We start from the raw sequence: 24,684 nt of genomic DNA, 5'->3' as shown, positions 1-24,684 counted from the left end.
GACTTTTATTTTTTTGTCAATGGCATTAGTTCTCCTTAAATTTTCCAAATCTATCAGAGAAATAAAAAAAAAAATTCTTTATAGGTTTTTTTTATAAGCAAAAGTGTATTGATGAGAGTACAATTAGTATTCAAAATCCATTACAGAAGAGTTGCATTACACAGTTTGAAAAGAAGATAAGATAAATGTCAACTCCAACAATTGAAAAATACATATTATTTGCCTCTACCCTTCAACTAATGAACCACATCCAAGATAATCTCTTGATGATATCAATCACCTCTTTTGAACTAATCACTTTCCCATTGAAGGGAATGTCCTCCTTTCCAACCAAATGCACACCAACAAGTAGTTAACATAAAAAATGAGATATCATATGCTCCTTTCTCTCCTTTACTAGAAAGTTGAATGACCTAAAATTTTCCACATTCTCGTTCCCCCACAATGCCAGGTTCCATCGAAGCAAATTAAAAATGGCATCCCAAATTCTGTTCGCACCCCTACATGAGAAAAATAAATGATTGTGATTTTCTATTTCGTTAAAACAAATCACACAACACTATTGATGGATGCCTCTTATTACTCATCTTTGACATTAATCAACATGTGTTTATAACGCGAACTTTTGACGAAACTGAGCTTTGCACGAAATGTAGTTTTAAAAGCCATAGGATTCACATCAACAACAAGAATGAATATTAATAAACACAAGAAATGAAACGAATAAGCTTTTTTTATACATCAAATGTAAATCATATACATACTTCAAATGGGAAGTTTTGCTGAGCACTCTACTAGAGGCGGAGAAAGATGCTTCTGTAGTAAAGACCCATCAAATATCATTATATTATGGTAAAATCTCCTAAAATTGTTCATCTGGAATGAGAATGATAGTTAGTTTTAAGAAGTTATCACCAATGAAACTCTATTAAAAATTTCAAAAAGTTACCCACTTCCTTGTCATTTGGCTTTGTAAACCCAAATTTATCTATCCACATTGACTCGACTTTATGAGCAGCTGGTAAGACTAATGTTTTTACTTTTAAGTGCCTAAGCACATTCTCTATGCAGGTAAACAAGGACCGGAAGTAACCCTAAAAGAAAACAATAACATTTTATGTATACAAATATTTTATATAATCCTATTTAACTTCAAATAATTGCTCAAATTTAAATTCATTGCTGAAGTAAATAAAATTACCCGTCTTTTGTATCTAGTCTTAGTTGCAACTAAGGGAAGCTCAGCCACTTCTTGGCCTAACACACGGAATATCCCGGCACATACAATCTCTTTCCTGTAAAACCATGAAATACACACAAAAATCAAGCATGTTTTGAACGAAATACGCAATTAGCAACAAAACATACTTCAGACTCGGCCTTACTTGAAATAGAGAACTGCACAGTACATTCCCCCAAAAGAGTATCGACCCTCGATCTCCATCCTATAGAAATCCAACGAACAAGAAGAAAATTCCATTCACAAGTTCAGCAATGTCTAAAACGAAAATCAATCGTAGAAGAAGTAAAGGCTTCTTACCCATCAAGCATTGCCCGAATTAAATCAATTTTTGTTTCAGGATCCTTTATGGACTTAAATTGTTCCTGGATAACACATATTTCAATCGTTAATAAATATCAATTTGATCATATATCAAACAATCTATAACTATAGTACAACACTGAAACCACAATACTCACATGAAAGATAGCATTAGCCTTGGAAATCAATGGACTAATATTATTTTTAGGATCGTTCAACTTCGTGTTGAGGACTCTCCATTTTATATCAAGACCCAGTTCACTTTCTAACCCTTTTTTTCCTTGCTTATTTTCAACAAAACTTGGGACGGAATCTGAAAGAAGCACTTCTCCACGAGCCATTAATTTTTGCAATTTCATATGAATATCATCACAATCTATGCCACATAACCATTTATCTTTAGGTAATTCCTGGTAAAAAAAAAATTGATTATCAACAATTGTATATAATAATGAAAAAAAACAATTCATGGCAAAAAGGAGACATTTATTACCACTAGGTTTGCCATGTTATGATCCTTCAAACACTCAACATGAAATTCCTTCTCACACTAAGGAAATTACAATCAGTAATTTAATCAAAACATATAGTGATATAACAATGAAAACAAGTCTATGAATAAGGCATGGCAAACAATGATTCACATGAACCAATACCTGCTCACAAATCATTACCGTTCGTGGACCAAACTCATCATTGTTGAAATCTCGTTCGCTGATACGTTGAACAAAGGTATGTTAAACCAGTATAACCTTTTTACATGACAAGAACAAAAAAACAAATAGAACAAACAATGAAAAATGATTATGACATAACTCACTCATAAAATAAAACAGGAATTACCTGCACAATGCACATGGACCATCCTCAACCTTTTTTTGTTTTTCTGAAAGGGTGCCTACCTCGGATATTTGTTCTGAAGGATCACCCTTTGCAATCCTTCTAGTTGCCACATCATTTTCTTTATGTTCTACATTTTTGTCCTTTTGGAATTTATTACGACAAAATCGCTTCCTCTTTGGCGGGGGTTCAAGAGGAATACACTCTGCAAATGAAAAAGTCCAAACTTGTTATTCTAGCTCTTGATGAAATATGGTATAAACACATAATATATGCAAACAATATATTGAATGATGCAATAGAAAACTAAAGTTAAACTAATACAAAAATATAAATTAAGTTATCAAGACTTCACCTAAGTGAAAAAATCGTTGGCATCGATCACAACATAATAGATCCCCTACTTGTTCACAATGAAGGCAACGTTCATCACTATCAGACATAGAAATTCTTCGGTTAATGACCAACTCATGTAGTGAGACTCCATCAGAGGTCCGTATGTACGAGTAACTACAATAAAGAAAACACTTGTTGATTCCCAAAACACCATACTAGAATTCTCCGTGTCATACATAAATAAGCGCAAAAACATGAAAATTGAGGGGGAAAAAAAGAAGAAACAATATAATTAGATGTAGATAAAATTCAATGTATAAACATAACGAGTATTTGATTACACCTTTATGCATGCAATGGCGAACCTAGGCATGTTATGAAGGGTGTGATTTGCCCCATATTTTCAACGATTCTACTAGATAAAAACTCAAATATATATACAAATAAAACTGAAAAACATAACAATTGTGTATGCGCAAGTGGGCTTGCGTGATAGATCTATTAAAAGTCAGGGCAACAATTTCATATGCACTCAAATCTAAGGGAATATATGTACCAAGTATCCAACATCTAGTAATATAGATTAAAGAAAAACTCACGGTTTCCGTCGCGATGCCCAGCCAGCATGTGCTTCAAACTTAGAAGGGCTGACCTGCTCATCCGATTTTTATTTTATTTTAAAATAATCTATTGCATTGTCTACTCAAAGCTGATAGATGAGACAACATATACTACATAATAAGAAGAGAAAATTACCACTTTATTACAGCAGCCACACAAAATACCAGATTTGTTTATATTTATTTTCCCGTGCAATTGTTTCTGCCAATACATGAAAACTATATTCAGGAAAGTTAAGGGTGAAAAAATGTATGTAACAACAAGTCATCATCAAAACAACCTCTCCACGAACGAAATATCCTACTGCAGCTCCATCTTCCAACACATTTTTTTGAAAGACCAACTTATGCAAGGACTGACCCCTTTAAAATTTCAAAAACGTAATAAGGGATACGACTATAAAATAGGAGATTAATACATCCATAAAATAATACTTGAATATGTTGTAAATTTTTAATATTTGAGCAAAAATATCAAACTTACTTCCTAGTAATTCTTCGTGGACTCTTATCACAATATGTGCTGCACTTCATTCCTTTGTATGATGAAGTTTGAGGCACAACCGGTTCAGGGGATCTGAAATAATCGGACAGTGGATGTTATATCACCATAATAACAAGATATTTTACCATTATATACTAAATAAAATTACGATTATGAAACAAATAAAATACCTATGATTAACGGTTGTTGGTGAGACACGACTATCACTAGTCTCAATTGTATGCCCTGGACTAGGTTGACGATTCATTGATTCCTCGCATGAGTTGGAGAATAATCCTGACACAACTTTCACATCTTCAAAAGTAAAAAATATTTCAAGATCGCTACTTAGACTTTTTTCGATAAGCATGCAAACACATAAATAAAAAGGGTGGGAAACTAAACATGTGATTTACAAACCTCTGTAATCCACAGAACACTTTGACCTTTTCCATTGAGTTGATGGCTTCTTATTCTTCTTCTTATCCGTCTTATTCGGCATTTTCTTCTCAACATAATCACCATTTTTTGCAACAGTTTCAACAACAACATTGTCCTTTAGTTCTTCTTTGGAACTGGACATTCTTGTCTTCTTAGGATTAGAAACAGGAACCATATTCTGGTTCTTACGAGGTCGGGTTTTACTCAATGAGGTCCAGATCTCAGAGTAAGAGTTAAGTGCAAAGGAGAATTCTCTCGTGTGCCCTGTACGCACTTTAGACTTTATCACGAACTGTTCAGAATCATTAACATTTGTCATTTATACTATATTAATAGTTCAATTAAATGAAAATTAATTAATATAAAAAAATAGAGAAGCTCATAAATATTGAAGCACGCTCCAAGTGAGAGAATGAAATAAAAGCATCAAGAAAGAAGAAAGAGGAAGTAGGGGTGAGACAAATTTTGGAAATTTGAGAATTAGGTTGAAGAAAGGAACTAAAGTGAATGCGACAGAGAGAAGAAAAGAATTAAAATGAGACAGAATTTGTTGTTAAGACCTATTGCTTTTGAAGAAGAAGTTTTGTTTTCCTCTGTATACATTTCTGTCACAAGAAATGTGGGTATTTAAAACACTTTTTGCCTCCCAAGTTTTCCAAACTTACGATTTTGGCCCCCCCAAGTTTGAAAATAGCACTCTTAGCCCCCCCAAGTTTCACCCCCTTTGCAAAACCATGGCCCCCTTGATTTTGACTCGGTCAAAGTTGATGTGGATTTTTTTTATTAAATGTTGCCACTCGTGCGTACACGTGGAAATTAATTAAAATTAAAAAATAAAAAATTGAAAAATTCTTCTCCATTCAGCTTCAACCCTAATTTTCTTCTTCTTCATCTTGAACTCTAATCTTCATCTTCAACTCTAACATATGAGCTTGAAGCTTGGATACTTTATGCTATACGATTAAGATTTGTTTGGATTTTATGTACATAGATAAAGGAGGAGTGCCCATGTAAGTGAACAGGAACTTTTAAGTCCCCATCAAAGCATTTAGTGGACATGCATATTAACAACAAGAAAAAATTAAAATCCATGTCAATGAAAAACAGCTGAATTTTTCAATTGATGATATATTAAAAGGGAGATATAGGAGTTATATTTTACTATTTTCTTTATAATTCTTGGTTCTTTTCGCGACATACACAACAACAACAACAACAAGAACAACACACATACAATAATTAATGGATAAATGTTTCCTAAAAACCAAAGTAATGGATCGATGCACATCTATTAAAATAGAGATATTTAATTTATATGTTGAAGTGCAACGTTGTATATGCCTCAAGGCTTGAAAAAGGAAACACTCATATTTGATTTGTTGAGGATGAAGATTAGAGACGATGAAGAAGAAGAAAATTAGGGATGAAGATTGAGGTTGAAGATGAATGGAGAAGAATTTTTCAATATTTTTAATTTTTAATTTTAATTAATTTCCACGTGTACGCACAAGTGGCAACATTTAATATAAAAAAAATCCACATCAGTTTGACCGAGTCAAAATCAAGGGAGGCTATGGTTTTGCAAAGAATTTAATTACCAAATGTACTTTGTATAAATTTTAGACCAAAGACATTTGAATTTTTTCATCTCATTTTCTTATATTTTGTCACGAAATTAGTCTGGAGAACCAAATTTCTACTAAGAATCGAACTCAGGTTCTCTTTTACAATTCGTCCTTGGTAGAGTTTATTAATCATTTGAGCTCAATGACTTGGTTTGAATATCTCTTCTAACTAAAATTTGAACCTAGGTTAACCATGTACGTTTTAGGGGAGACTAGATCCTTCTAAATCCAATGAACTCAACTCGTGTTGATATGTTTTTATTTGTTAATCTTTTAAATAATTACTTCAATAAGATAATAAACTTTATCATTTCATTATATCTCGGTCAAAGTTGTATCAAGTGGTAAGGACTTAAATATAATTAATAATGTAACATAAAACTCATCTTTGACTGTATCTCTTGCTAATTGCCAGAAATGCATTGTCTGTGAGTCTGAAATTATTTATAAATGGATTTATGGATATTCTATTTTTATATTTTACATTCCTTACAAAATATATACTAAATGTTTTCTCATTTTTATAGTTTAACAAGATTTATGACGTGTAATCATTTTATTCTATTGCATAACAACACCCTTAAGAATATGCGGTTTTTTACCCCTAAGAAATCTAAATGCACCCACCCTCCCAACATAGAATTAAGTATATTTAAGGATATTCTATTTTTATACTTTTTCTCATTTTTATAATTTACCTATTTTAAGATGTTGTATTATTTTACTTTTTGTAGTTAACTGAAAGGCCAAACCGCAAGTGCACGGTCTATCAAAGTAATAGTAGTAAGAGAGTATCGTTCCGCTAGGGAGTTGTTCAACTTAATTAACTTTAAAAGAATGATTAGAGGAGAAGAAAGATTTTAAAAGAGGAGGTTTGGTTGGTTGAAATTAAATAACAATAATAAAAAGAGCCTTGTGATTATTGGTTCATCGTAATAACGAATCTTTCACAAACAAGCCTTAAACTTATTATTCTACGTTAGTCTTAATTTCTAAAGACAAGTTTCTCTTAAGCGTATTAAAGCTTCTCTCGAAGTCAGTGAGTGTATTCCTCCAACAACCACACCTATTCTCATGGGTGATTGCCTTTGGAACCCTTGAAGATCGAAACTTTATATGTCTCAAGGTTTGCTAGACTATTCTCATGTTTCGCAATCCTTGTCTAAATTCACTTGTTCGAATATCAAAGCTCCGTGTTCGCTTTATGAATTGATATTTGAGATAATGAATTAACAATTATCAAACCCTCCGCGTTTGCTTCCACAGTTTGATAGTGGTTAATTCATGTTAAAACGGTGAATTTAGATTAGAAATTAAGGTTACATATAATTAAGGTTTAAGGCTTGGTTTGATTCGGATTACGTCATTAGACTTATCCAACAATCCCAAGACAAAGAAGTCTACTCGCTCATGCTCATTGTAGACATGGGGAAGAAGAGAGAAAACATAAAATTAACAAGAAAGTAAAGAAATAAAAGATGAACTTTATTAAGAAAACAATTGTCACTATTGAATTCCAAGAATAAAGATGAATATTTGTGATGGAGAGCTACTCTATTTATAGCTTTACAATTGACTTAAAATCTAAGCAACTACAAAGGCTATTCGGTAAAACTAAAACAGGGTAACTTGGGCTTCAAGCAAAAGCAGCAAAAGGCATCCTGGAGGGTGGCACGGCCGTGCCACATGTTGGCACGGGCCGTGCCAAGCTTCTGACTTGTGGGAGACATATTTTTGTCTCCGTATCTTCGTATTTTTGTTCCGAATTTGCTCCAGACTCCTCTCTTTTGCTCCAAGGCTCCTTCCATCATATATTCGTTACTGAAATATAAAATATGCAATTGAAGTAAAAAGATTCAAAAAGGAAATAATATTTAAATAAAATCAAATCAAATCTAAATAAAACTAAACTAAATAATGCATAAAAATAGACTAAATATTGACTCATCAAACTCACCCACACTTGAATCTTTACTTGTCCTCAAGCAAAAGACAATAGACATAGCAGCAACAAAAAGATTTAACATGGCAATACAATTGAAAAACTCAAGTCTCTCTTAAGGCTTAATCTCAAAGTACACTAATCACAATCTCAAGCATTCCTTATGAACCTATTCAACCCAACATCAAGTCTCAAGTGAGTGTGTGTGTGCAGTTCAACCCTTTTCTTGCTCCTGTATAATAGAGATATTATGAGGAACAGGTTCTATCCTTAATGCTAAAGTAACCAAGAAAAGTCCTTTCTTCATTTCATATAAGAGAGATGGGAATTTAGTTAAACATTAGATTAAATTAACAATTTAAGCACAAGGGGTTGCAGATTGCTTAGGGGCTATCTATCCTCATAGGAAGTCTTTTTGGAGGGGATGTCCTTTCCCCCTAGATTCAAGATCACCCTAAGTAGTGCTGCAAAATTTTTGATCATCTCCGCGTAGGAAGTCTTTTTGGAGAGGGTGTCCTTTCCCCCTAGCTTTGATGAATTTTATTTCCTCATTTGAGGGATTTGGAACTTAAGTTCAATTAGGGAGTCACCACCACATTTAGGAAGTTAGAGAGGGAGTGTCCTTTCCTCCACATGTTGGTGCCATTCTCCCGCTCCATTTTAGTTTAACAATTATAAATATAACAATAAAGCACATTAATTATTTCCCACACAAACTTATACTACTTTTACTCTAAAGACTTTTAAGGGTCTAAGTTAACATTAAAGCTAGAACGTGTTCCTTAAAATACCTACTCATACACTTACTCAAGGATTGCAACTGGGTGCTTTTCTCATTGGAGAATTTTTCACAATAAAACATGATGTGGGTATAGCAAGAACACTAAAAACACAATAAATCACTTTCATGTACAAGAAACAACCTTTTAAGAGAAGACAACAAAAAAATTTATGCCATAATTTCCATTAAAAACAAGCTACTTAATCATGCCTTTCGCTATAAAAAACGAAACAAAAGAATAAAGTTCAAGGGAGTTTGGAAACACTACGACTCTAGACACTTTATTAGCCCCCCCCCCCCCCCCCCCCACACACACACACACACACACACACACACACTTAGGGGAAGCATTGTCCTCATTGATTCAAAAGAAAAAGAGAAATTAAAAGAAAGAGAAGAAGAAGGAGTAGAAGAAAGAGTAGGAGAAGAAGAAGAAGAAGAAGAAGAAGAAGGAGAGAAGAGATAAGGGAAGAGAGGAAGAGGAAAGCTCACAATTTATTTAGGTCCATAAGGAGGACCTTGGAGATTGAAGTGGTTCATCATCCTTCGGAGCATTTGATTATTTTCTTCCGTCATGCGGTTGCCCCTTTGGACATCATTTCTTAGCCCCAAAAGTTCAACACCTTGCCTTTGTTGCTCGGTGCTCATCCTTTCAACCTCATTGTGCATCCATGCCCATCTTTCATTGTCATTAAGCTCTCCGGTTTCTTGGTTATGGTGCTCTTCCTCATGGTGCAAGTTAGCACCTTCTCCCTCATCTTGGCCTTGCTCTTGATGTACCTGGTTAGCATCAACATACAACAAATTTTCCTCCACCTCGGTGTTAGTCCGAGATGGGTACGGAAGCAAAAATAGAATAGGTACATTGAATTTAAGGGCATATTGCAAAGGTGGACGATGCTTAATGAATTTCATAGAGATTAGTGTCTCTATGTTAAGCCTATTATTGCCCTCAATTGGATTTATCTCCTCCTCCTCACTTACTCCAAACTTCCTAGCAATGAATGTAATAACACCACCCACTACTATATCAGCTACATGATCAGGCTTAGTTCCTATGGAGGCGAGGTAATCAAGCATGTAAAAACAAGTATTTACCGGATAATTTTTAAGCATAGCCCAAAGCACAATGAGTTCATCCGTCCTACATGTTCCTACTTCTTTCCTACCCCAAATTATACAAGCCATCACTCTTTGGAGGTACCTAAGCACTGGATTGTGAATGTTACTAGCCTTGTTGGATCGTGAAACATATTGATTTAAAACGGTGATGCATTTCCAAAAGCTAGCAGGGTCATAATCTTCCGGCTTTAGAGCTTGATTCCAAGAGTCATGGATGAACCCCGCATTTGCGAAGCCCATTTCATTGCAAAAATTTTCAAGGGAAATCTCGTAATCAATGTTCAAAAGCCGGAAGGAGACTCTATGATCGGGATCATCTAAACTCAACTTATCTTTCTTGAATCAGATAGAACTTAAAAACTCATAAGTGAAGTTCTCATAACCCCTCATAGGTGTAAGCATCTCACCCCATCCTAACCTATTCAGCAGTTCAAAAACATTGTCCCTAATTTCTAACACATTCATAGTATGAGAGTCAGGGTACCGACAAGGATGCAAAGGTTTAGAAATAAGAGCTTTATACCTATCCTTTTGGTTGTTGTCTTTGAAGAGGAAGCCATGATTCTTAGCCGGTGCTTGTTTCTTTCGTGGGGGTCCTCCGGAAGAGCTTGCTGGTTCTTTACCACTTCTCCTTGAAGCCATTGGACCTTAGGTTGACTTTTTGTGGTTTGGTGAAGGTTAGGGTTTGGAAAGAATTTTGGTGGAAAAGGTTGGTTTAGGGTTGAGGTTGATGTTTGTGTGAGGTTTATGAGTTTGGATGTGGAGATTGGTTAAGAATATGTGGGTTTTGGGTTAGGTTTAGGCGAATAGGTTTTTGGTGAATTATGGGTTTGGGTGGATGAAAGTTGTTTTTGATTGGTAGGGTTTGCTTAGAATGAAGTTTAGAGTGATTTGGTGAAATAATTGAATGGTTTGATGAAGTTTTGATGGAGATATGAAGGTATGAAGGTGGATGGTTATGGAGGTTTTAGAGAGAGGTTTAGAAGATGAGAGAGGTTTGTGGTTGAGAATGAATGAAGAGGAAGAGAAAAATTGAGGTTATAGGAGGGAGAGATCGGGCACAGTCGTGCCACCTATTGGCACGGGCCGTGCCAACCTTCTGGAGTTTGGGTTGGTTTTTGGCTTCACCATCTGGCACGGCCGTGCCAGCCTTAGCACGGGCCGTGCCAACCTTCTGGTCTAGGGAGCTTCAAAATTTTCAACTTTTCTCGAATCATACTTGGACAATTACCTACAAAACACTTAAAACAACGGAAAACAAACAAAATAAAGCAATTAAATGCGTGGGTTGCCTCCCACAAAGCGCTCGTTTAAAGTCATTAGCTTAACGGTTAGAAAGAGTCCTTAGAATGGATCAAATGTTGTGTAAATGACGCTATGAAGCGTTCTTTCACATCATGATCCTTAAATAATGCACAAGAGTAAAGAGCGGGACCTTTCATAACATTTTCCAACTCAAAGCCTACCATTTTATCACTCACTTGAAAGACAATCCTACCATTTTTAACATCAACTAGAGCTCCCTCAGTCGCGAGGAAAGGTCTTCCTAAGATTATAGGGACGTCATCGTCCTCTTCAATGTCAACTACCACAAAATCAGCTGGGATGTATACACCTTCTATCTTAACGGGTATGTCTTCAACAAAACCAACTAAATTTATTGTAGAACGATCAGCTAACTTCAAGACCAATTCGATAGGTTTCAACTCTCCTATCCCCATCCTCTTAAAGATGGACAAAGGTAACAAACTAACACTAGCTCCTAAGTCACACAAGGATTTGTCAACGGTCTCACTCCCTATCATACAAGGTATGGCAAAACTACCTGGATCTCTAAGCTTAGGGGGTGTCTTTTGGATAAGTGCACTAGTGTCCTTAGCTAAAGCTATTGTCTCACTATGCTCTATAGCCCTTTTCTTTTAAAAAATTTCCTTTAAAAACTTAGCATATAGAGGCATCCTGGACAAAGCTTCCGCAAAGGGGATCTTAATTCAAATTTTCTTAAGGATGTTGACAAATTTATTAAATTGACCCTCTAAGTTGAGCTTAGCTAGTTTTAAAGGGGAAGGAGCTTGGGTCACATCAAGCGGTTTCACAGTTTTCTCACCCAAAAGCTTGACACTTTCTTTCTCAATATTTTAACCTTAGCAATAGTTTCTCCTAACTTACTACCCTCAACAGAAGGGAGTCTTTCTCCTAAGGATGTTGACCAGGAAAGACTCAATATTGTTTGGCTAAGTTAGTTGAGTCTTTAGGATGTTGACCAGGAAAGACTCAACACAAATCTCCCAAATATTGTATTGACCAGGAAAGACTCAATATTTTAACCTTTCTCAATATTTTAACCTTAGCAATAGTTTCTCCTAACTTGCTACTTGTCCATAGGGATTTTGATTTTTATAAAAGTTTTGATTTTGTCTCATCCCTTGGTTGTATTGAGCGTAGTTCATTTGCTCAACACCATTAATAGCATTACCTAGTTGGCAATCAACACCAACATGACCAGTTATACCACAGATTTCACAAGAAGGAGATGTAGAAGCAGAAGTGACAACACTAACATTTAGTTTTTCAAATTTTTGGGTTAGTGCATCAATCTTAGAAGCAAGGTGATCATAGTTAGAGACTTCGTACATACCTGCCTCCTTTTTGGAGGATGAACAACTAGCGATGGCTATCTCGTCGGTCCATTCGTAATGATTTTGAGCCATGTCTTCAATCAAGGCATATGCCTCCGTGTAGTTCTTGTTCATTAGAGCTCCACCTGCAGCTGCATCAACAGACATCTTAGTGGTATAGGACAAGCCATTATAAAAGGTGTGGACTATAAGCCACTTCTCTAAACCATGGTGGGGACAAAATCTAAGCAATTCCTTGAACTGCTCCCATGCATCATAGAGAGATTCCCCATCTTTTTGATTGAACCGTGTGATTTGGTCCCTTAGTTTGGCAGTTTTAGAGGGGGAAAGAATCGGGCAAGGAATGCTTGCCTCATTTGATCCCATGAAGTAAAGGAACCGACTTCAAGGGAATGGAACCAAGCGCTAGCTCTATCCCTTAAGGAAAAGGGAAAGAGATAAAGTCTTACGGCCTCTTGGTTCTCCTTTAGGGTTCCACTAATTCGTAGGAAAACAGAGATGTGAAGATTGGGATCCTCGGTGGGGGATCCCGAAAACTGATTTTGCTGCACCAAGTTAAGTAGGGCAGGCTTGATTTCAAAGTTGTCATCCTCAACCGTTGGATACACAATAACAACTTGTGGCTCAGCCGTAGACGGAGTTGCATACTCTTTGAGAGTGCGATCAGCCATGACGATGTTATTTCGTGCGTCTCTCTTTCTTCTATGTAAAAACCTTTCGATCTCGGGAATGAATACCACTCGATTTCTGGTTTTTCGCATAAAAAATTGAGAACCCAAAAAGTTAACGATAACAAAGAGAAAAGAGAAAAGAAAAAGAGAGAAAGAAGAAAAAGAAAAAGAAAAAGAAAAAGAAGAGAATTCTAATCACTAAGAAAATGTTAATTAAATTAGTTAACTCCCTGGCAACGGCGCCAAAAACTTGATAGGCCAAACCGCAAGTGCACGGTCTATCGAAGTAATAGTAGTAAGAGAGTATCGTTCCGCTAGGGAGTTGTTCAACTTAATTAACTTTAAAAGAATGATTAGAGGAGAAGAAAGATTTTAAAAGAGGAGGTTCAGTTGGTTGAAAGTAAATAACAATAATAAAAAGAGCCTTGGGATTATTGGTTCATCGTAATAACGAATCTTTCACAAACAAGCCTTAAACTTATAATTCTACGTTAGTCTTAATTTCTAAAGACAAGTTTCTCTTAAGCGTATCAAAGCTTCTCTCGAAGTCAGTGAGTGTTGATAGGCCAAACCGCAAGTGCACGGTCTATCGAAGTAATAGTAGTAAGAGAGAGTATCGTTCCGCTAGGGAGTTGTGAATTCAATTAACTTTTAGAGAATGATTAGAAGAGAGAAAAGTTTATAAAAAGGGGGTTTAATTGCTGAAAGTAAATAACAATAATATAAAAGAGCCTTGGGATCATTGGTCCATCATAACAACAAACCCTTCACTAGACAAGACTTAAACATCTAATTTCATGGTTTACACCTTAATTTCTAAAGACCGGTTTCCCTTAGCCCCTCACCTTTCCAATGAAAGTCCGGTGAGAGTTTACTTCTAGCAACCAAGCCTATTTCGCTGACTTGATTACTAGAGGATGCATAGAGGATTGAAACTACTCTTGTCTCAATAATTGCAAAGACTATTTCACTGTTTTGCAATTATTGTCTAGATTCACTTGTTCCAACATCAAAACTCCGCTCTCGCTTTATGAATTGATGTTTGGGATGATGGATTAACGATTATCAAACCCTCAGCTTTCGCTTCCACGGTTTGATAATTGTTAATCCACGTTAATACGGTGAATCTAGATTAGAAATTAGGGTTACATAAAATTAGGGTTTAAGCTTGGTTTGTTTAGGATTACGTCATTAGACTTATCCAACAATCCCAAGACAAAGAAGAGTCTACTCACTAACGTTCATTGTAGACATGGGAGAAGAAGAGAGAAAGCAATAAAGTAAAAGAACAATAATATAAAAGTGAACTTTTATTCCAAGAACAAAAGATGAATATTTGTGATGGAGAGCTACTCTATTTATAGCTTTACAATTGACTTAAAATCTAAGCAACTACAAGGGCTATTCGGTAAAACTAAAACAGAGTAACTTGGGCTTCAAGAAAAAGCACCAAAAGGCATCCTGAGAGGTGGCACGGCTGTTGGAGTAAGCCCTAATATCCAATCAATATTGATTGGGTTTGGCTTTGTATCATGATATTGATATAAATATATATTGTGAATATATATAATAATAAGGCATTTCTTTATTGATTTTGTTATGTTTCAAAATAATAAAGTCCCTAGAATAGATAGTTCATGTAATGGAATATTAAGTGTGACTTAATCATGAGATTACATTACGTAAAGAACGCTATTCTTAAACATATCCATAGTCAAGCTTTAATATGAATTGGGATAATAATAAAGAATAAAGACTATTATGTATGTAGACTGATGACCGCATCTCATGGGTCATTGATATTGAGATATTAAGTCTATACATAGGTATAAATATTAGGGGTAATATTTATACTGGATTGACCCACCGTGAGAATACTACATAGTATGTTATGAAAATGTCATAAGATATTCTCACAATGATAATAATGTATATCGCTCTTAGACCTGAAACCACTATGATCCCTAGATGTGGACTCAAGTGCTTTGTTGCCATTCTAACGTTGTCTGTAAAAGGATAACCATAACGTTGGTTGATGGGTACTTGATGAATCATGCTGAGGGACATGAGTGTACTAGATGGGATTTGTCCCTCCTCATAAACAGGAGATATATCTTTAGGCCTCTTGATGAAATATGACTGTAAAATTGCATGGCCATGCCGAACTAAGTCAATATAAGATATTGGACTTATTCGTTATTCAGTATATTTCGGAATCAAGGAATATAAACATTGATCTATACAAGGGTGACAATATCTATGCCTTGGGATCAATAAAGATATCGAGACAAAGGAGTAACTGTACACATGAGTATTATCATGGAAAAGTTTCGTCAGATCACTTGACATTCTTGTCACTTGGGTAGCAATGATGTGTTGCTAGATACCTCTTATTGTTTATAATATTAAATATTAGATTTAATATTATTGCCAACGTGACTAGAACCTATAGGGTCACACACAAAGAACAGTCAAAAGAGAAATATATAAGTATGACTTATATAAGGGGTGCGTTTAGTAAATAACGCTAATTAGTTAGCAAAATTACTAAACTTGTTGTTGGGCTTACTGAAGCCCAATAGTGACTTATGACTTGCAGAGCACACTAGAAGTTCTATAAATTGAACTCTGGTGCTGAAGTTTTTGGTTACACGTTTTGAAGCAACCTCTTTCTTCTCTGCACTTCCAATTCATTGGCTAGCACCGAGTTTTGGAGGAGCACTGTTCGTGTGGACTTGCTAGAGGCTTTGCTGCTTGCTGCTTGCTTGGCTGTGGTCGAGATTCCAGTTTCCAGTTCTAGCTTTCAGATTCCACAGTTCAAGGTAACAATCGAATCACTGATTCATGTTTGAATTTCGTAATGATCCAAGGAATGAAAATCGAAATTCTTCTTCTTCTTCTTCTTCTTCCGCTGTGTATGATATTTTTCGATTTTCCTTCAACGGCCGTGCCACATGTTGGCACTGGCCGTGCCAAGCTTCTGACTTGAGGGCTTTATATTTTTGTTCTGAATCTTTTGTATTTTCGTTCCAAATCAGCTCCAGACTCCTTTCCTTTGCTCCAAGACACCTTCTATCATATATTCGTTCCTAAAATATAAAATATGCAATTTGCAGTAAACTATCTCAAAAAGGAAATAATATTTAAATAAAATAAAACTAAATCTAATTAAAACGAAACTAAATAATGCATAAAAATAGACTAAATATAGACTCATCAAGTGTATTCCTCCAACAACCACACCTATTCTCATGGGTGATTGCCTTTGGAACCCTTGAAGATCGAAACTTTATATGTCTCAAGGTTTGCTAGGCTATTCTCATGTTTCGCAATCCTTGTCTAAATTCACTTGTTCGAATATCAAAGCTCCGCGTTCGCTTTATGAATTGATATTTGAGATAATGAATTAACAATTATCAAACCCTCCGCGTTCGCTTCCACAGTTTGATAATGGTTAATTCATGTTAAAACGGTGAATTTAGATTAGAAATTAAGGTTACATATAATTAAGGTTTAAGGCTTAGTTTGATTCAGATTACGTCATTAGACTTATCCAACAATCCCAAGACAAAGAAGTCTACTCGCTCATGCTCATTGTAGACATGGGGAAGAAGAGAGAAAACATAAAATTAACAAGAAAGTAAAGAAATAAAAGATGAACTTTATTAAGAAAACAATTGTCACTATTGAATTCCAAGAATAAAGATGAATATTTGTGATGGAGAGCTACTCTATTTATAGCTTTACAATTGACTTAAAATCTAAGCAAATACAAGGGCTATTCGGTAAAACTAAAACAGGGTAACTTGGGCTTCAAGCAAAAGCAGCAAAAGGCATCCTGGAGGGTGGCACGGGCCGTGCCACATGTTGGCACGGGCCGTGCCACATGTTGGCACGGGCCGTGCCAAGCTTCTGACTTGTGGGAGACCTATTTTTGTCTCTGTATCTTCGTATTTTTGTTCCGAATTTGCTCCAGACTCCTTTCTTTTGCTCTAAGGCTCCTTCCATCATATATTCGTTCCTGAAATATAAAATATGCAATTGAAGTAAAAAGATTCAAAAGGGAAATAATATTTAAATAAAATAAAATAAAATCAAATCTAAATAAAACTAAACTAAATAATGCATAAAAATAGACTAAATATTGACTCATCATTAACTATTGATCTATTTGGGAACAGTAGGATGACACGATCTCGACGAGCATGTTGACTATGATCTGGAAAGGAAGAGCACTATGTAATGGAGACTATTCGTCACGGGTGAGGAAGAAACCTGTTGAACAATCAATTCCTCAGACTCTCAAGTCAGTTTGTGAAGTCGAGAGAGAAATGTCAGAAATGCGTGTAAAATGTGATTTTACCTAGGTTTGAGGCAGAGACGCACTTAAATAGATGAACACATGGTAACTACTTCCGTAAAATTCAGCGACGAATGCAGGGGTTAGTTAGAGATCAGTTTGACAGACCCGATCAACTCAGGGTGATTTTTGTTTTTGAAGAAGCCAAACTAGCATAGTGAAATTGGCACCAGAGAGAATATAATCTACAAACATAAGAGGAGAACACTCCAAGGTCCCAAGCCAACACCACTAGACCAACCCAAGTGTGTTCAACCTAGGGAAATGTTCCTGTGTGGCATGGCATACATGTGACCTTCCACAAGCCTCCATAAACTGGTGTATTAGGTTAATCTGCATGTTGAATTAGGTCATTGCATGGCATACATGTTGAATTATGACATGAGGAACTTATTTACGTTGATAATTGTGAGGTCGGCCCTTGACGTATATTATCATCCCTGGTTGGTCTTCGCACGAGGTCAGGAACTGGGGAGCGCTAAGTGAGAGCTAGAGGGTGATGAGTGGAGGAAGGTACAACAATTGATGTGTCATGGACATCTAGATTTGAAATGACTCCACTTTATTGGATTCTTGACGAGGGCCTTAATAACTCGTATTAAGGTGAAGCACCTTGATGTACTCAAGTACGGTTACATTTTTTAGGCATGATCTATGGTGTTGTATTGATCTTTTTAGATTCAATTCACTTACAATTGTTGATCTATTTTCTCACTAATAACTATATAAGGTTTATGTTTTGTAATTTGGGTTTTATTTTACATTTTTTGCCATTGCACTATCTTATTTTCTTTTTCTGGGAGTGATTCCTTGAAGGTGGCATTTAGGGTGGGTGAGGGAAAGAATTTCCCACTATGGGAAAGTTTTTTTTAACCATCAGATTAGAGAGGAGTACTGATCTTATCATGGTCTGCCTCTATTATATATTTTTTCTTTCTCTTTCATATTGTGTTCTACCCCACGAATACTGACTTTTTTTCACAGATCTGGAATTCAAATTCTGTGCTGCTAAATCCTCCCAGTCCTCACCAACATTTTACTTTTGGTACATCTCATTTCAAAAAATAGTTCAGCTTGATTTTTGACGAACAAAAAAGTGAAATGAACTAGACAACGCTTGTAGTAGAACTCTCAGAGGAATAAGATGAAACTCCATAAATTCTGTGTTGTTATAACAAATGAAACACTTCAAGAACACAAGCATGTAGTAAATGAAATTGGATATGGAAAATGAAAATAGACCAGGGAAAGAGTTTTTAATCTGAAAACAACAACATTCATCATCATTACAAGACCTGGAAAATGAAAATAGATCAGAGAAAAGGTTATTTCATTCATAGATCCATGCTTATAATCCGGCAACGGTGGCGACGGTAGGACGGCGAGGGAGAGTCAGTGGTGGTAACTACTGTCGTTCCTTCATAACAATAACTTGATTTTTTTTTTAAATTGCTGAACTGATTTTCTTGGAACATAACGGTGGTGGTGGTTGAGTGGTGCAAGTGGTAGTGGTGCGTTTATTGGTGTCTGGTTCATGATCATGAGGTTGAAGACAAAGGAAAAATAATTTTATGTTGAGGGTGTATGATAAAAGTGTGTTTTTCATTTGATCTAATGGTTAAAATTTACTTTCCCATGATGGGGAATTCTTTTCCTCACCCACCCTAAATGCCACCTTCCTTGAATCCTACCATTATAACTCTCCTTTGTTTCTTTATCTGGTACCCTATGAGGCCTTCCTTTTGCATTACTTTATGTATAATTTTTGGTTGATTCTATTCAATAGGGGATTTTGTTGATTCTCATAAACTTACTTTCTTCCTAAACGTGGTCATTATCGGCTCTAATCCGTCGCCCGATGTTATCAACTTCACCCAAGGTAATGTGTGGGCGATGTTGTGGCAATGAAGTTGACCTAACATCTCTTACGATAGTCTTAGATCAAGATGAGGATTCTACCTTCCAACATGTGAGAAGGGCTTTGAGTTGTAGTTAAAGTAGTGGTTTGACTCGGAAGAAATTACACTATGGAAGGACAATGCTTCTTGCTGTTGAAACTATGGTTCTTAATATATATACAGGGTATCCAAGATGGTGTTGGTTCTCTATTGGCGTAGTCAGTCGATATTCCTTTAGCCACAATTGAGTACGACTGGGTAGATGAAATTTTTTGGGTATCTAGTTATTCATATTATTCTCCAAGAAGGTTGTCATCCCTTCATGATGTGGGAGTGCGGCTGGATGATTGAGAGGTTGTGGTGACCATTAAAGACAACCTAATTTGCATCTGTTATGTTGTTTGAGGCCTTCTTATTTACGAGTTCCTTTTTGAAGGATTTGCATATGGTCCTCTTTCTTCGTGAGTTTAAACATGATTCTTGAATCATCTGCAAATTGCTTCATCCCAAATGCATCCTTTAGGTTTGTTCACGGTAAAAGTCTTCCAATTTAGTGGAGTACAGGAACGGTGCTCAATCATTGCCTTTAGTCTTCCATTTGTTCCATGTGCCAAGCAGGACAAATGCTGACATGGTTTAGCATGGGGGGTTTATTTCCCTTTGGCAAGGTTGTAAGGTCTTTGAAGCTTACAAAAATTATTTAGGGTCTTTCCTTAATAAGTATTTTTTTTTTGTTTTTCCTTGATGTGTGGGGCTCATGAGCTTCTATGTGTTCTTCAGGAGCATCTAGGGTATAAAGATGTGACATAGTATTGAGTATCTATGAGTGAGAGGATTTCAACAAGGGGTGTGGGTTCCTTCTCTTATCGGAAGCATAGCAAGATGATGTTTTATTAAAACAAATTCCCCATGTTCTGGTTGAAGACTCAGTTTTAAGATTTTGTGAGGGGCCCTTAAACCGATCGCGTAATGAAATCCCAACAACACGAAAAATCTATCTAGATAATAGCCAAGTCCTTAAAGAAGCCCTTTCACGGCAAAAAAGTCCTCATGGGCAAGGCCCAATGGAAGCCCCCCCAAAAAAGGAGTCTTCCCCTCAAGAGCCAAATAAAAGCCAAAAAAGGACTTCAGACCGTAGCTACCGAGCGAAATAAAAAATAAAAGCCAAAAAAGGTAAATCAAACATCCCAAATAGTGGAAAAGGACAAACATAGTATATATTACAAGCAAGAGAGGGGGAAAAAGCATGATTAGAAAATACAAAGGCATGGGCGCCAAAAGCAAATGACTACATCATCACCAAAAATGGTAGGTTCCCCTCGAGTTCCATAGAATCCACCACTACAACATTCGGCAAGTCACTTGGGATCTCCTCTGGCTCTACTAGCCCCGGTCTCTCTAATGACAAAAAAATGCCCCGATGGCTGTGATCAACAACAATCTTGTGGAAAAACTCCATCTGATGAATTTCGTTTTCAAAGGAGTTTCCCTCGATTGCATCAAGACCTCGCTTCATATCCTCAACCTCAGCCTCCAAAGCTTTGTTCACATCTTGTAGTGAGGCTTATTCCGATGGAACCGAAGCAACCTTCTCACGAAAAGTCCGCTCTAACTCTTCCAAAATATGAGTCAGCCTCTCACACACCCTTGACAAGCAGATTTTCTCCAACCTCTCAGCTTCCACAACTTCCTCCAAGTCCCTTACCAATCCATTGAATCTGCTTCAAGAAAGGTAACCTGGAACTTCAGAGTCTCGTGCAAAGTGAACAACCTCTCATTTGTAATGCTAAATTCTTGATCAACCGTCAATAAGGAGAAGGAGAGCGACGCAAGCCTCATGACCGAGGAAATACAGGAAGCCACTGCAGGACCCTGGGATGTAGAACCTATTGCAGAGATTGCCTCAAACTCGAATTCGTTAAACAGATCAAGAAAAGCCTTCAGAGATAAAGACAAAAGCAAGAATTAAAGGTCCCAAATTTCCAAGGACAACCGCTAGCCACCACGACATCAGCCAACCATGACGTCTCTCCCAGGAAACCCTTTCTCTTATTCGAGGTTGGACTAGAAGACGACTTAACCTATAGAGAAGTCAGTGTGGGCCCTTGCGAAGAAATCATGCAAATCATCAAAGTAAGACATATGAAGACTTCTGAAGATTTTGGGAAGATCATGAATAAAGATTCAAGAGGCCTCCAAAGACATTAAAGAGGGTGGAATTCTGTTCCCAAGTCCCAAGATATCTTATGTGGAAGCAAATACCCAAAAAGATGAAGAAACATACGTTTACGCACGAGAAATTACACTAGGGCACCCCGAGCATGGTCCATGCCCCCTGAGCATGCATTTTCTTCAAACTCATGCGCCCCAAGAATAGCCCAGGTGCACAGTGCACTGAGCATGAGGAAATTCGAGCCATAACTGATTTTTGCTACTTTTAAGTGGAAAAGCCCAATTTTTTTGCGCAACTTCAGGTGGAAACATTCCTTATAAATATCAAGCCTTTCATTCACAATTTCTCATTCATAAAAAAATCTGTTCAAGAGGAAGGCGGGCTCTAGGAGCTTCAAGGGAAGAGTTCTCTCATCACTCTGATTCTCTAGGGTATTTTATTTTATTTTTTGTAATGTGTCGTTAGTTACCATAAGTATGGTAACTAGTGAAACAAGTAACTTCATGACTTCAATTAGCCCAATAACTTCATTCGTCTGCCATCATTGGTAAGGTAGACGAGATAGGGTTGCCCGTTTGTAGAACTAACGAGAGGGAAAATGTGTTGATGTCCTTCTAAGATTCAATATATGAGGGAACCTTTAGGACACTGAGAATTTAGGTACCCTAATATCCGTCATTGTTTCAAATACCTCTGAGAAAGTAAGAACCTACATGTACCCCTACACGCGTAAGTGTATCTCTCTATAGGACTGACAACCCTAAACACATAAACTTGTAGGAACTTTGGTGTAATGGTTGCAACTGATAGTTGGAGGGAAATGAACCCATACCTCTGAGAGAGTAAGACCCCACATGTACCTACCCTTGTGATCAGCAGGTGCAACTTGACAGCTGGAAGGTAGTAAAACCCCACGGACTCATCACATAGATAGAAAACACTAAAATCTGAATAAGACTTGACTGTTAAATAATTCTAACAAATAATTCAAAGAATCCTAACCCCCTAACATTATGCAATCAAAACAGGTAAACATTGCTTTGTTACAAACAAATCAAATAGCAAAACCCCTTAAACTCTTTATCTTTTTATTTTCGTTATTCTCAATTGAGTAACGCGAATTTCCTAGTTGGAATGAAACTTTGTGGATACAATATTCTACTTACACTTTATAACTTGGTAAATGATTTTGTACACTTTCCTAAATTCGACCATCATGTTTTTTGTGCCATTGCCGAAGATTGTTTTGACAAGGCAATTTAAATTACTTATTTGTAAATGTCATTTAAATTTTCGCATTTTATTTTTCTATCAGTTATTTTTCTGTTATTTTATTTTTCGTTCAATTTATTTAAAAAAAAAATAAATATATAATTCCAATTGAATATGTCCTACTAAGAACTTTGTGTAGTTTGTTTCATGCATGATACCAAAACAGATATTCTCCCGCTCGATCCAGACATAGACGAAATTTAACGAGCACTTTGGAAAGCAGCCCGAATTGCAAGAGAAAGGACAAAACAAGTAGAAATCATCCCAATTTGAAGACTATTCATCAGACGAGTCAGAAATGGGAGACGAAAATCCTCGCATTACTCTAGGGGACTATGAGAGGGTGGATAACTTGGATGAAGTATCTCTTGGATTCCAACCTACGAACCCTGTGGTGTTCGACATCAAGAACAATGTCATGATTAATTTGAAATCTAACCAATTTTCAGGTAAGGAGTCGGATGATTGCAATGCTCACTTGACGCACTTCCTAGATGCTTGCAACACCATCAATCAACCAGAGGTATTAGAATCATACAAATGTCTAAGGTTGTTTGGATATTCTCTCACCAGACAGGCAAAGGATTGGCTTGACACATTACCAAGAGGTACAATCACAACCTGGGATCAGCTTAAACGAGAGCTCTTCGACAGATATTTTCCAACTATTAAATACTTGGCGGGGAAGAAGGAGATTTCCAACTTCAAGCAACAAGAAAGAGAAGTACACTATGACACATGGGAAATGTTCAAGTTATTGTTGAAGAGGTGTCCTGGTCAAAAGTTTTTAGAGATGGACATTATACAGACCTTCACCACAGGATTAAAGTCAGACACTCGAATGTTATCGGACGCATCGCAGGAGGAACCATGAAAATCAAGACAACTGGTGATGAAAGGGAGCTGATTGACAACATCTCTTAATGAATATCATGCACACACCAAGGAGGAGGCTGCCCCAAAGAAGAACGGTAAGATTGATCTAAACACACATGATATTTTACTTGCTTAGTAACAAACTTTTCAGCGTTCAATCAGAAACTCCATAAAAAAGATGGAGGCTCGAGAAGTTTCCCATATATCTGCATCAGTTACATGTGACTTCTATAAGCAAGCTCATGAAAGTGAGGCATGTTTACCTGCAAGTTTGGGGTTATCAGAAGGGTGGATCAAGTATATGGGTACTTTCACCAAGCAATAGAGAATTCTGTATTCCAACATTTACAATCCAAGTTCTCCCACCGAAGCAACAATGTTCTCCAACCACCACAGATAAATCCCCCTCATGGAACTCACCAGCAACAACCAAGGGTAAATCTAGAAGAAATGATCACTCAAGGCATGAAAATGACATAGATTCACTCCAAGGAATGTCAAAGTCTCAGGAAGAAACTTAGAAGAGGACCGATGCTGATATTAAGAACCTGGAAGTACAGATGGGACAAATGTCAACTGAATTTACAAACTTAACACTAACAGGATTTTTCATAACAACTTAGGAAAATCCTAAGAATGAAACTTGAAAATGATCGAAGTGGTTAATGATGGAGCAAAAAGTAAGGAAGTGGAAGAAACCGATTCTCTGGAAACTGAAAGCAAGGCGAAAGAAGCATTACATCAACTGCTGGAGTTATTGACCATTTTCAAGTTGAGACTGCAGACCATGAAAGTTGGTAAAGTAAATCAGTGATGCATGAGCTTTCTTGAATACCTATTCTTACCAAATGGTAAACCATTAGATGATAAAATGGTCGTTGTTACCAAAGGATGCCGTATCGGTTTTGAAGACAAACCTCAAATGAAGAAAGAAGATCCCTGATGTTTTAATATACCAATTACCATCATGGATTTTTATCTAGGAGAAGTGATGAGATACCTCGGATCAAGCGCAAACATGATATCACTGTCACTTTCTAAGAAGATTGGAGGGTTAGAAC

General features: G+C 36.5%; 1 protein-coding gene, 1 non-coding gene and 1 pseudogene across 2 annotated transcripts; 2 read left to right on the top strand and 1 right to left on the bottom strand.

Moving 5' to 3' along the window:
• Positions 1-765: 765 nt before the first annotated feature.
• LOC146930255 (increased DNA methylation 1-like) lies at positions 766-4,583 on the bottom strand. Its single transcript, XM_085707521.1, has 16 exons — positions 4,244-4,583; positions 4,015-4,138; positions 3,824-3,916; positions 3,621-3,702; positions 3,476-3,541; positions 3,319-3,371; positions 2,739-2,893; positions 2,387-2,588; positions 2,200-2,257; positions 2,037-2,093; positions 1,702-1,953; positions 1,541-1,605; positions 1,386-1,445; positions 1,202-1,295; positions 954-1,094; positions 766-876 (listed from the first exon to the last, which is right to left on the bottom strand). Exons 1-16 carry the CDS (start codon positions 4,581-4,583, stop codon positions 766-768), a joined length of 1,953 nt encoding a protein of 650 aa, XP_085563647.1.
• Positions 4,584-12,575: 7,992 nt separating this feature from the next.
• Positions 12,576-12,682, top strand: LOC146930254 (small nucleolar RNA R71). The gene has a single exon (XR_015009098.1). It is a non-coding gene; the product is annotated as a small nucleolar RNA R71 (small nucleolar RNA).
• Positions 12,683-23,045: 10,363 nt separating this feature from the next.
• LOC146930253 (uncharacterized) lies at positions 23,046-23,976 on the top strand (annotated as a pseudogene).
• The last annotated feature ends 708 nt before the right edge of the window (positions 23,977-24,684 follow it).

The sequence above is a fragment of the Medicago sativa genome, chromosome 4 (assembly GCF_051527215.1).
Source record: "Medicago sativa cultivar Bolivia chromosome 4, Bolivia_mono, whole genome shotgun sequence".
Classification (NCBI taxonomy): Eukaryota; Viridiplantae; Streptophyta; class Magnoliopsida; order Fabales; family Fabaceae; genus Medicago; species Medicago sativa.
This window is presented reverse-complemented; position numbering and strand designations above follow the sequence as displayed.

What these genes read in the sequence shown, in the direction of transcription:
- LOC146930255 (XM_085707521.1), bottom strand. Translation starts at nt 4,583, where the DNA reads ATGACAAATGTTAATGATTCTGAACAGTTCGTGATAAAGTCTAAAGTG. An exon ending in CCAACAACCGTTAATCATAG is followed by an intron (nt 3,917 to 4,014) that starts GTATTTTATTTG and finishes CGATTATTTCAG; the next exon opens with ATCCCCTGAACCGGTTGTGC. An exon ending in GTGGCTGCTGTAATAAAGTG is followed by an intron (nt 3,372 to 3,475) that starts GTAATTTTCTCT and finishes TCGGATGAGCAG; the next exon opens with GTCAGCCCTTCTAAGTTTGA.